The 12554-nt window shown below is 39.0% G+C and overlaps 2 protein-coding genes across 2 annotated transcripts in view; both read right to left on the bottom strand.

The window, feature by feature from the left end:
- The window catches only part of fryb (furry homolog b (Drosophila)), an 80878-nt gene extending 80047 nt beyond the window's left edge, over window positions 1-831 (bottom strand). The window contains exon 1 of the mRNA XM_078266245.1: window positions 735-831. The gene's annotated coding sequence lies outside the window, so the exon portion shown is untranslated. The remainder of the gene's footprint in view (window positions 1-734) is intronic.
- Window positions 832-2808: 1977 nt separating this feature from the next.
- rxfp2a (relaxin family peptide receptor 2a) overlaps window positions 2809-12554 on the bottom strand; it is a 29771-nt gene continuing 20025 nt past the window's right edge. Inside the window, exons 15-20 of the mRNA XM_078266718.1 lie at window positions 12199-12428; window positions 10601-10746; window positions 8179-8274; window positions 6734-6902; window positions 5411-5629; window positions 2809-5224 (exon numbers count right to left, since the gene is read on the bottom strand). Coding sequence (XP_078122844.1) covers window positions 4965-5224; window positions 5411-5629; window positions 6734-6902; window positions 8179-8274; window positions 10601-10746; window positions 12199-12428 — 1120 coding nt within the window. The 3' untranslated portion in view covers window positions 2809-4964. The remainder of the gene's footprint in view (window positions 5225-5410; window positions 5630-6733; window positions 6903-8178; window positions 8275-10600; window positions 10747-12198; window positions 12429-12554) is intronic.

Raw genomic sequence — 12554 nt, 5'->3', positions numbered from 1 at the left:
GTGACACTGGCTTTCTCTCACAAAATATTCAAGCTGACTCCTGGTCATCTCAGCAGCAGAATAATAAAGTGCACTGCACAGTTTCTCATGCAGGATGATGCACGCCACTGAACCATGACCAATTTGAAGGCTGTGTTTCAATCTACAACCCATAATGTATATAATCTATGTAATCATCTCTACAATGAGGAAAAACATCAGTGAGTGGTCCAAAGGCTCAGGCATGGTATCAGACAGTCATGTCTTTAGTTACGTTACCGTTACACTACGAAATGTAATAGCTATATTGTGTATTGTGTTCCCCCAAACTGTATTCGTTAGCGACTAGCAATGGTGACCTGGCTGGTATATCATTAATGTAAGCTACCTAGCTAGTAGCTAACATGCAGTGTAGCATATTTTCTTTCACCGCCATCACGAAGTGTGTATTTAATCGCCGTCGCTGTTGCTTAGCTAATCTGCCTCACAAAGCAACGCAGCATTGTTGTGCTACCAAGGAAACGTGGAAGCGTGTTTAGGTTAATCACGTTTTATTTTATATTTGCTAATGGGTGTCGACCACTATAACCAGCTATGCCTGTAGCTAGCTCGGTAGCCAACAGGCTAGTACAAGCCCCTATGGTAACGTTACTTATATCGTAATATCAAGACATTGCTCGGTGTCTTTGTAGTCAACACAGCACCATTAAACACCACCAGACACAGCACTAATGAGACATTTAACTGAACCGTACCTTTTCTGCGTCAACCTTGGCGACTACAGGATCATTTCCTGGCACGGATTCTTTGTTTATGTGATTTGTTTTGTGGCTTGTTTTCATCAATCCGTCTCGTCTCTCTCCTCCGGGAGTCGTGCCGCCCCGGCTGACAGCACTACTGCTCGGGATGACAGGGCACCGCCCTTAGCAACCAATCACATGCCGAGGTTCTGAAAACTGAGGCAAGGGACGTTTCCTATTGGTTGGTATCTATGTCTATCAACATGTCACTAGGGGTGCAACTTCGTCCAAGGGCAGGACACCTGCCACGGAAGGATGCTGAGCGCCACAGGTGCGGTCAAATCAAGCGATGAAAGGTCCGTAGAAAAAAATTGAAAAGCCATCTTGTGGTATGACTACAGTGAACCAAGGCAGCTGCACGAACAAATGACGATAGTCAGTATCTCTTAAGCATGAATTTGTGTTTATGTTTTTTTTTATTTGAAATATCACTAAATAGCCTACTATTCACACATCCAAATCAACACTTTATTTCACAAGGTGAGCACTTTTATTTTTTTAAACGAATACCAGATATTATTTTTTATACTGTTTATCTTTTACTAGTCTGGATTCATTTCCTCGGATGTTCCGCAGGATGTCCCTCACCTTCCGCTTTCTTTTTGTTACCATTCTTTAACTCCTTTCCCTTCAGGAAACAACAGACATTCCGAGCTACAGTAGCAAGCTACATGCTGAAAAAGGCAAGTTTTGAAGACATTTTGGATTGTGCAATAAGGCAGGCCTGCTTGGTTTGTTCGGGGAATGATTGTAAAGATTTACTAACAATACGTTTATGGCATTGACTATCTAACTGGAACGTTTTGGGACCGATTGGCAAGGGATTTGTTAAGGACAAAATGCACACAGCGGAATAAGTATATTAAACTGGGCCTACAATAACTTTTAGAGCAGCCTAAAGCCTTTATACATTTTTCTGCATAGAATACTAAGCTATTCAAGCTATTCAAATAGCCTAATAATTGTCGGCATGATTTTATAAATTATTTTATAAATCATGATGTGGAACAGTCAATCCTTTGGGATGAACTGTATCTGTGCTACCTTAGTGACTACCTTACCTATGGGCCAGTAAACCTATCATCAGTGGGGATTTATATTAGCTAATAATATGTTGGAATCATGTTAAGACTTTTTAATTTTTTTTAAAAAACGATCAAAAATTAACAATAATTTGGAGGCCCCCCTGCAATGACTCTGAGGACCCCTAGGGGTCCCGGACCCCCTGTTGAAGATCCCTGGTTTAAAGAAATGCAAACAGAGCGTTTCTTTCTCCTGTCTTGGAATGTATGTGTGGAGAAGCCAGACCTTACTTTGCAGCGCTGTGGAGTAAGGTCTAGCAACGCGAGACTAATCTCTTACTTGGTGTGTACGGCAGCATTTATACTAATATATGCTATTTTTATATGACTTCTATCAATTCTTTAGCCTATATTTCAAATTTTTCAAATGTATCAAACCAATTTGTTAAAAGTATGCTACTGATGTTCCTTGATTAAAAAACAATGTCATAATCAATCGGCCTATAATATACAGTCATATGGAACAATGGAAACTATATAATTTGCTTATGTTGAACAACTAACAGCTCTAATTAAGTTTTGGTAGCTCATGGGAAATATACTGTTGAATGATAACAAAATGATAAGTTTTATCTGGAATAAAATGACAACCTACCAAAATATCACTGTCCTCAACAGTAGCAGATGTCCATTCAGAGTGAAATATGAATAGAAAACTCTATGTTTTAGCTTTTCAGCAAAACAGATAAAGAAACAGGAAGGTGGCTCACTGCTTTAGCTCTTTAATAGGTACTTTTAGAGCTTTATAATTTTCAGAATTGCTTACTCATCACAACTTATTTCTAACTGTGTGTGTGTGCCGGTGTTTTATAAGTCAGCTTGTTCCGTTTTTGCTGCATTCCTTTTAGGTTACATGTAGCCTAATTGATAGCTTATTGCTCACACAAAAGGGCAAAATGTTTAAATGTACTTCAATTTTGTTCTTTTTATATTTATTTATTTTTATTGTCAGATCTGTTTGTGGAAACCAATAAAGACAAATCACTAACCTGACACCAACCAACACAATGCTATACAGAACATACACTGAGAAGACAAGTCTCCTGTACCAAATATTATACAACAAAAACAAACATATGCACACCTGCACAGCATAATAGGAAATGATAGTCCGTTATAAATCACACACATGTATAACTTTCCTCGTCTTGTTGCGCTTTCACTATTATCTGGTTGCTGATTTGTCATTGAATCAAAGCAACTGTTAAAAAGCAGCAAAAACAAAGGCATATTATATATCAGTATACAGAGGTATTAATAAAAGCAATGACAACAAAACAGAATTAGACGTTTCTTCATTAGTGATTTAAAGGTATACGTTGCATGCTTTAACCAAACATTTTCACCCAGTCCCGGTCAATCACGCAATCAGGAGGTCTGTACAATAAAAGTATGATTTTCATGGTATCAAGATGCTGCAGCATATTGGTTTAGGTTCATAAATAGTCAGAGCACATACTGCACATGCAGATGGACTTTACAAAATGGCACGTAACAAACAAGTAATGAAATATTAAGATTACACCCATTATATCAGAATAACATTACAAAATATGGCAGAAATGGGTATCAGTTTACAGTTAGTGGGGAACAGGAAGAAAGCTGCTACTGCTACACATAACTGATGGTTCAGTCTCTTTCTCATGTTTTTCTCCCATTGACTGGTTTCTCTCATATTTTAAGTGCCTTGTACATTTATTATAATCCTAACCTACCGTAATTCAATACAATTCACATTGACAATAACATTTTTACCTTGAAATTCACTCCTTCCTTTGCAGTTTCTACATTTCTGTGTCGAGGCGGCTCTAGAAAAGTATTATGGAGCGAAATATAATTCAGGAAAGCTAATCAGGCTAGTAAACTCAACAACTGATGGAGCAAGAGAAATTACCAGAAAGCGAAAAGAAGACAACAAAAGCAAACATGGAGAGCAGAAATACAGAGGGAGGAAGCAGAGAGCATAATAAATGTCATGGATTATTTGGACAGCATAATTAACTTTTAGTTATTAATTGTAATTGTTTCATAGAAGATATTCAAATTGCATGTAAAATGGACTTTGCATTTCAATGGGATTTTGGCATTTCAATTTCAAACATGGATTAGTTTTTTGGAAAGACAAAAAAGTCCATGTTGCTCAGGAAGTTCAATCAAATGCTTGAAGGTGCTCTTTGGGCGGGAGCGGCACTGAGAGCCTTCTTGGCTGAAGGCTGTCAGTGCCGCTACGCGTGGGTTGCTTCTCCCAATGTCTTTTCAATTTTCTATCATGAAATAGCCAGTAAAATAAAGGCTTTTTAAGTAATTTTGAAGAAGAGTGCCTTGGATTTTTTCTTTTTCCTCTACATTCAAATGGATTAGTTTTTGTGGACATTAAATGAAAACAAATACATGCTGATTTTCAGTTTCATTTGTATAATCCCAGTACGATAATTCCACTTTTTGACAAAAACCATTTATCCTTGAACCTGTTTCTCAGCTCAGCATCTGATGAGTGTCACAACTGTGACTCAATCAGCTTCATCCATAAGTCACTCCAGAGAAAAGTGGCTGTGAGATAGAAGATATATTTGGCTGCTCGTCTCCTAGCTCTCTCTCCTGCTACACATCCATATCCATAATCTGACTAAAGGGGGCACTAAATGTATGTGGGACATTATGTATCCTACAAGTACTATAGGCACTTTTCTTGCTTGATTTTTAAGACATTTTAAGTCCACTCTGATTGTCCTCTGGGTGGCAGTGAGATGTACAGTACATGCTGGTATTTATCCTTTCATCCATCGTTATTCCTGTCTTCACTTTACTGTATGGCCACATAAGCAGGCAAGCATCGGGGCAACTGTAGTTGAAGTGGTACAGAAGGTCATCGTTTAATTGTAAAGTTGCTGGTTTAATCCCTAGCTTCTCATGTCTAATTGTCATTTTTAGAATGTGGAGCACCTTAGAGCCTGGCGAGACAGCTTAGTGATTGTTAATATTATTCCACTGGAAAGCCAGTCTCATTAAAACAGTGCTACTGTCATGTGGGAGCCTCAAGATATAACCAGCAACAGACCCTCGACGAGTAGTTTACAAAGTGCAAGGAAAGTTCCTGCCTCCCTTAGGCGTAGCGGGGATCTGCGCCGGTAAGTGACTGGATGTAGGCTGGTGGCTGGTAGCAAGGAGGCCGTGACGTGTCCATGAAGATTGTAGAGGAGGTGAGGCTTTTGCGGTCTTTTTTCAAGATGTGTCTTCTTTGCCAACGACAGAGTAAGACTTCCACCTGCTCTCTGAAGAAGCTGGTGGTCAAGGTGTACAGGATGGGGTTCAAGGCGCTGTTGATGGGAAGGATGAAGATGACTACCCAGCTGGAGATGGTGCCTAAAAGTGAACAAGAGCAAAGTTGTCCACATTTTTAAGCAATACGTGCCTGTGGACACTTTCTATTGGCTATTCCATTATTAAAGGGCTCAAACAGTAGAACACTGATGTGTAGCAGGGTGATCTAGTGATTCATAAAGATGTTAAAGTAATGTAAATAATCCTAAACACAGTTTAATTTCTTACCAGGTATTTCCACCTCCAATAGTGAGAGGACTTTCACCAAAAATATGGGAATCCAGCAGAGGGCATCAGAGAACACTATGAAGAAGAATCTGTTGGCCACAGCCACGTCTCTGTGCAGTCTGCTCCTCAAGTCTGTGGCATTGATGCCGGTTTTATAGATGGAGTAGAACATGCTGGAGTAGGAGAAGGCGATCACCAGGAACGCCATCAGGTTTAGACCTAAAGAATACACACACATAAATGCAGTGGGGGAATAAGTATTCAGATCCTTTCCTTAAATAAAAGTACAGATACATTAATGTAAAAATCATTAAAAGTAGGCTTAATATACTGCATTCAAAATCCTGCCTAATTAAAACTACTAGTATTATCACAAAATATACTTAAAAGTAGTACGTACTTATTCTGCAGGGAAAAGACCCCTGTGACTGATATGTTATTATATATGACAGTATTAAATCGTTAATACTGATGAGTCAATGAGTGCGCAACATTTTGATGTTGTAGCAATCAAGGCCGAGTCAGTTTTGATTACTATACAGTTAGATAGTTTAGTCCAGTGGTTTCCAACAAGGGTTGAGCCCCCTGCAAAGGGTCACAAGATAAATCTGAGGGGTCATGGGATAATTGTTTCATCAAAGGAGAAGAAACAAAAGTTCAGCTTCACAAATTTGTATTTCTTTTTTTTGGGACTTTTTTCTAATCTTATCTTATTTTGTGACGTAATGGATACCTCTTTTGTGCCTCAAACAATTATAAATAAAAATCATCAAGAAATTTAAGAGGGGAAATGTCTCTTTGGTGAATTGCTAACAACTCAAACATCTGAAAACAGCATGAAACTGAAATAATGAAGTGAAGTAGAAGAGCCTAAAAAATGTACTGACTTGAGTAAACCTACTTTGCACACACACACACACACACACACACACACACACACACACACACACACACACACACACACACACACACACACACACACACACACACACACACAGAAAACAGCCTAGTGATGTAAATGCTGGCACCCTTTCAGAGAGAATATCCTGTGTAATTCATTCATCACCGTCGCCAGACTTCCACTGGTCCTTAGTGAGAACATTGAGTTATAAAGACTTAGACTAATCATGCATTGTTGATGGAGCCATGGTGTTTGCAATGTAATAGCCCAGTGTTTTTTTCATCTTTGGTGAAAGAAGCATCCTTCTCTTAAATTGAACCACTACATTTGGAGGTACCCTCAAGTGCAAAACAACAAACACAAAAAAGCTGTATCACTGTAAAATGAGCTTAAGTGAAAGTGAGTGTCTTTCTTCAATTTACCCAGAAAAATCCCTGTTGAATATCCTTTTGCTGTAGGTTTTTCTTGCCTGTCAGAGTGCAGGGGAAAGCAGACCCCATTACGTCCGTAGTAGTTTCCAAACACGTCCTCATTCATCAGGGGCACAGCAGCAATAATGAACCCCAGTACCCAGATGGAGGCCAGGGCCACCTTGTAGCGGGACGACAAACATGGTGTTAGGATTTCTGACAGAGTGCTCTACAAAGCCCACAATGAAAAAGGATTTAAGCAAACTGATGACTCATTTGATTTCCACATTCACTGTCATTTAATTAACTACAGCTCCAAAACATTTAGTTCAGTCTAGTTGTCTCCTGTTGACTAAAAAGTCGTTTCAGGCGCTACCTTCTTCTAGACTCTCTGAGAAAGAAAACAGGATGTGGCAGAGCTTTCTCACAGAGCACCCGCTTTCAGTCAGACTTACATCAAGGATGAAGGAGCATTATTAGCAGATGGTTATACTGTCAGAATTGGCTGAAAATGCTCTGCTCTTTGAGGGAGCTCTTAAACAATCCCCCATTCCAAACAAGAACATCAGATTTGAGTTAAATCAACAATAACAAAATATAGCACATAAAAAGGAGATTGAGGTGGTGGAGGAAGCTGTGGCAGCAACAGATTTGGCACAAGTATATCAGCAGAGTAATAGTGTGAAGTGTTATATGATATGACAGCCGAAAGCCACACAGCTGTAAATGAGGCAGTGATTGTGATGCATAAATAACAGCTGTTTAACGCTTATTATCTGTGTTAAAATATTATATTCTTAATTTGTAATCTTTATGTGGTCATTACGTTTTTCAACACAGCATTTGAAAAAGTTGAGCTTAACTAAAGTGAATCAAAAAGTACTCAGTTTTATTTCCTTCATGAAGGGTAAAAGGGTAAATAATAACACTTTGTGTGTTTTGATAAGAATCTTCTTTAATCTTGATAAAGAATTAGGTATACACACACACACACACACACACACACACACACACACACACACACACACACCCATGCACACACACAAGGTGCAGTCATCTACATATAAAGCTGGCTCTCCGTGACCCAAAGCTGACATGCTGCACCTCAACACATTAAACAGATTCCCTGCCTTTACCTTGCTGTAACTAGGATCAGCAGTACATCATTTGTTTATTTCTAAACGTAGCTACAGCAAAGGCCACAAAATGCTTCACACTAAAGTGCACCGGCTGAGCGCTCAGCAGAACACTTAATAGCTCACAATAATAGCTCAATCTTTTCAAAGAAAAACTACTACGAGACAGCAAATCCACATAATGAGGTTTACACACCAAACAACTGAAGTGAGCAATAAACTGCCTTTTAAAACAGCACAAAAAGGATCCAATTCAATTAATGGGATCAGCACCCACTTATTTTCCCCGCATTTCTGTATTAGTAATACAAAGTAGCTCACCACAGTTTGAAGTTTGCCTGGGCGCAGATTGCTGAAGGGGAAGACAATAACTAGAAACTTTTCCAGAGTCAGGTAGGTCAGGAGGAGAACAGACACCTGAGGGAAAACACTCAATGAATCTTAAAGGAACATGTTTTAACTACTTGCAATAACAATTCTGCCGACCATTTTCCAAAGCATACCATAAACTTTTTTACATCACATTAACATTAATATACATTCCCCCAGCCTGCCTATGGTCCCCCAGTGGCTTGAAATGTCGATAGGTGTAAACCGAGCCCTGGGTATCCTGCTCTGCCTTTGAGAAAATGAAAGCTCAGATGGGCCAATCTGGAATCTTGCTCCTTATGACGTCATAAGGGGAAAGGTTACCTCCCCTTTTTTTTGCACCAAGGCTGAATTTCGGGAAAGAGACTTCAGATACAGTATTAGGGGACCACTAAGGTCTATATAAAAGCATCCAAAGAGCACCATGTCATGGGACCTTTAAACTAATGATAGAAGAATGCAGAGGCTTGAAACGTGCTTCAGATAAATTATCTAGTAACATTTCCTTGTTTTTTTTGTCACAGATTTGAAATGTGTGCCAGTGCTGTCAAGCCAGGGAATATTTAAAAACTCCTTGTTGGTGCATTCAAGTGGTTTTGTTAAGGCCAATTCAGACTTGACAATCAGCTACTAACTAAAAGCAATCTCTTAATTGCACAAATCACCTTAACGCAACCTTCATGTTTGCTGTTTTCGGCTTGTCTTCTCTATTTGTACAACAACTTATATATTATATATATTTTTTTATTTTGCAGTAATTTAAAGTATACATGATTTATAGTCAATATAAAATTGACCATTGGTACGGTTCATTAATCACTGCTCAGTAGAATACTTAATTTATCAATAAAGTAGTCCACTGTTGTTTGTACACAGATATCTTCAAAAATATGCACATGACATCAGAGGTCAGTTAAGGATGCATCGATGTGATTAGGTGTTGGCCACACGTGATTAATCCACATTAAAATGTGCCCTTCGGAGTTTTCTCACAAAAGTCCTTTCACATAAAACATTAGTAATACTGTTTTTTATATTTTAAACCGTGCACTTTTTACATCTATGTTTGCTTTTGTTTTCACTAGAGCTGGGCAATATATCGTTATTATATCGATATTGTGATATGAGACTAGATTTCGTCTTAGGTTTTAGATATCGTAATATGGCAAGTGTTGTCTTTTCCTGGTTTTAAAGTGATGTCATTTTCTGAACTTACCAGACTGTTGTAACTGTTCTATTATTTGCCTTTAGTCATTATATCCACATTACTGACGATTATTTATCAAAAATCTCATTGTGTAAATATTTTGCGAAAGCACTAATAGTCAACACTACAATATCGCTGCAGTATCGATATCGAGGTATTTGCTCAAAAATATCGAGGTATTTGATTTTATCCGCCCTGCCCTAGTTGTCACATTGCTACAATCTGAAGAGAAAAGTTGGATTGATGCATTCCTAGTGTCAGTCAGAAAAAAAAAAGTTTTTATGAAAATAAATAGTGGTATGTAAAGAGTTAAATTCAGCATATCAGTGTCACTCCCTGTATGCATAAAATACAGCAGAAACGGATGATAATCAAATTCTCCCTCAGCCAAACTAAAATCAGAGCCTACACAGTAGCTGGATGCTGGGCTGATAAAATGTGATCTGATATGGTATCAGTTAAAAAAAAGCACTATCAGCAGAATAAGAGTGTGTAATTGACAGCTTAAAAAGAATAGAGATATATCTTGGATATGTATTGCAGTGTGTGGTTGTAAGCGGGGGTCAAATATGTCAGCATGGGCAGCGGCCCTCAGCGTCTGATACTGATGCACAAGGCACAATTTAGCATCTGTATAAGACACACTCAGCTTGCAACTTACTTCCAACCATGTAAACACATCCACGGCAATATTAGATGCTCAGAGCATCTGCTTGACCGCGACCCTGTGAGAGGATGTGGTATAAAGAGCGCCAAAGTCTGCGTACGGAGGGAACATGGGAGAAGTGAGCTTTCGTCTCTCTAACACGCGGTTAACGTTGTGAAAGGATCTATTTAAACCCAAACCACAATCTTTTCCTAAACCTCACCAAGTAGTTTAGTTGCCTAAACCTAACCAAACTGTGACTGAAAACTGAAAATATTAAGTCAACTAAGTATAAAAATAGTAAGTCAACACTGACTTTTCATTTCTCACAGGACTCAAACCCCTCCTGGGGTAAAGTCCTGTGCTTAACCCTTACTTAATTCATCAACCGTGACCTCCTCTGTACTTTGTACTTTGTCGCTCTTTAGACCACGTCGCCTTACTTCGTAAGGCTTTTCTGGCAGAAAGCTAAATAGCTAACTAAACCAAGTTGGAAGTAAGAATGTGTTGGATTACGTTACCTCTGAGGAAAGCATGGCCAGGAATCCAATAGTCCGACACTCCACGCTCTCCATCCAGAGCAGGGCGTTACGATTGTACTGCCCACGGAATTTCACATCAAACACTCCAACGAAAAACAGGTACACACCCATGAGGCAGTCTGCACCTGAACGATCAGACATATCGTGACAAACATGAGTCCATTTACAGAGAGTGGTGCTCCGTGTGGGTTAGTTCTCAGTCCATCTGTCAGCTGCTGGCAGACACAACATGTTTCATTAAAATACCACAGAACATTATTTCTACACTCAAAAGCAGCCAAGAGTAATCACTTGCATGGGACATGCATATGTCTGGTTGTCACTGTGTGCAGGTGTGTTGGTGGGTGAGAGACTAAGTTATTAGAGTTATTGGTGAGTCATTTAATGGCTCAAGCTACAGTGTTTTTTGAAAAGATCTATACTGTAATAAAGGTGAGAGCAGAGACAAGGGAGTGAAGCCTGATGATGAACAAAATGCAAAAAGAGGAGTGACATGGTTATACAAGTAAAACTGACTGAGAATACAACACTGAGACAAAGGAGATGGAAACAAATGGTGCACAACGGGGGAGAGAGGTAATCCCATCAATGTTAAAAATGTTCTGTCTATTGAAGTGCTTGCCTTTGATTTATGAAGCAACCCCTCCTTGCTTTGTGTAATTATTTGTTGGAATATGACTTCTTATTGCTGGTTATTTTGAAATTAATCTTGATAACAACTCTAAGCCTTTTTAAAACAGAATTTGTAAGTATGTTTTATTTGGAATCTTATCAAGATATTCAAAAAGAAAGGGACATGTATCTCACTTAGGGTCCTTGTAATTGACTTTCATACAAGGAATAAAACTAGCAAACTTAAAGATTTTGCAATTTGCATTTACTCTAAGATTTGTGTTTTGGCGTTACACTCCCTCAATCTTTATCATAAGGTGTTACTCCAACTTAAAAAAATAATAATAATCAAAATATATATAAAACATCTAACCCACATCTTGCCCTCTGTAGTTTATTTTACTCTTCTTTCAAAAACGAAGGATTCACTGCATCAAAAGATCTGGATAACAAATGTGGAGCATAAAGGCTCCAAATGGTGCAGTCTTGCTCCACCTGGTGTCTCATTTCACAACTGATTTCAATATGTTTTTAATTACAAACATGTGGTTGGCCTTGCACCAGTATGGACAAAAGCACTGTTATTGCCATACAAACTCCATTAGATCCCTGCTACTCTGTTAGCTTTTGAAGGCTAGAGTTTACCTAACTCTTGAACAGTCTTCCCTTTTTTATCTAAGTATATACCTCAAGGCCTGATACAACAGATGAACTGTGATTTTACTTTCACCTCATCATCAGCTGAGAGATGTGAGCAGTGACTCAGAGGTCTGGACCCAGGCTACTTGACTCGGCGGTTGCTACATTTATTTAAGTATTCAAGTATTATTTCATGTAGGCAATTTGTTAGTTTTTAACAGGGGGGACCCACGTTCACCCACAACTAGCGAACAGCACCATGAACAACTCTTCTGTTCTGTATGTGCACATAGTATACCTGAGAGTACAGTGGTGTGGTTACTCACAGCAGAGGACTTTGATGCAGGCAGCATGCAGGTTGTTCTCTGCTCGTATCAGTGACCTCATGCCGATAACAAAGAGGTTACCGAAGCAAGTAATGAAGGCCATGACCCAGACAGACACCCGCAGCACTACGTTAGCCAGCAGGTCCTCAAAGGAAGAGATGCCATCTGTGTTGGGCTTACAGGACCTGACATGGGGTGCATAGGAGCAATACTGGAACTTCTTAAAGTAGCTGGCAGAAAAAAGGAGCACATACAAATAGAAGGCGACAGCAGAAGAAATGAGGGAGAAAGACAGTTAGACAAACAATGAAACATGGAGGAGAGACATCATGTTGGGTTATTCAGTGATGACAGAC

The sequence above is a fragment of the Sander vitreus genome, chromosome 13, assembly GCF_031162955.1.
Source record: "Sander vitreus isolate 19-12246 chromosome 13, sanVit1, whole genome shotgun sequence".
Taxonomy (NCBI): Eukaryota; Metazoa; Chordata; class Actinopteri; order Perciformes; family Percidae; genus Sander; species Sander vitreus.
Note: the sequence above shows the minus strand (reverse complement) of the source record. Positions and strands in the feature narration are given on the sequence as shown.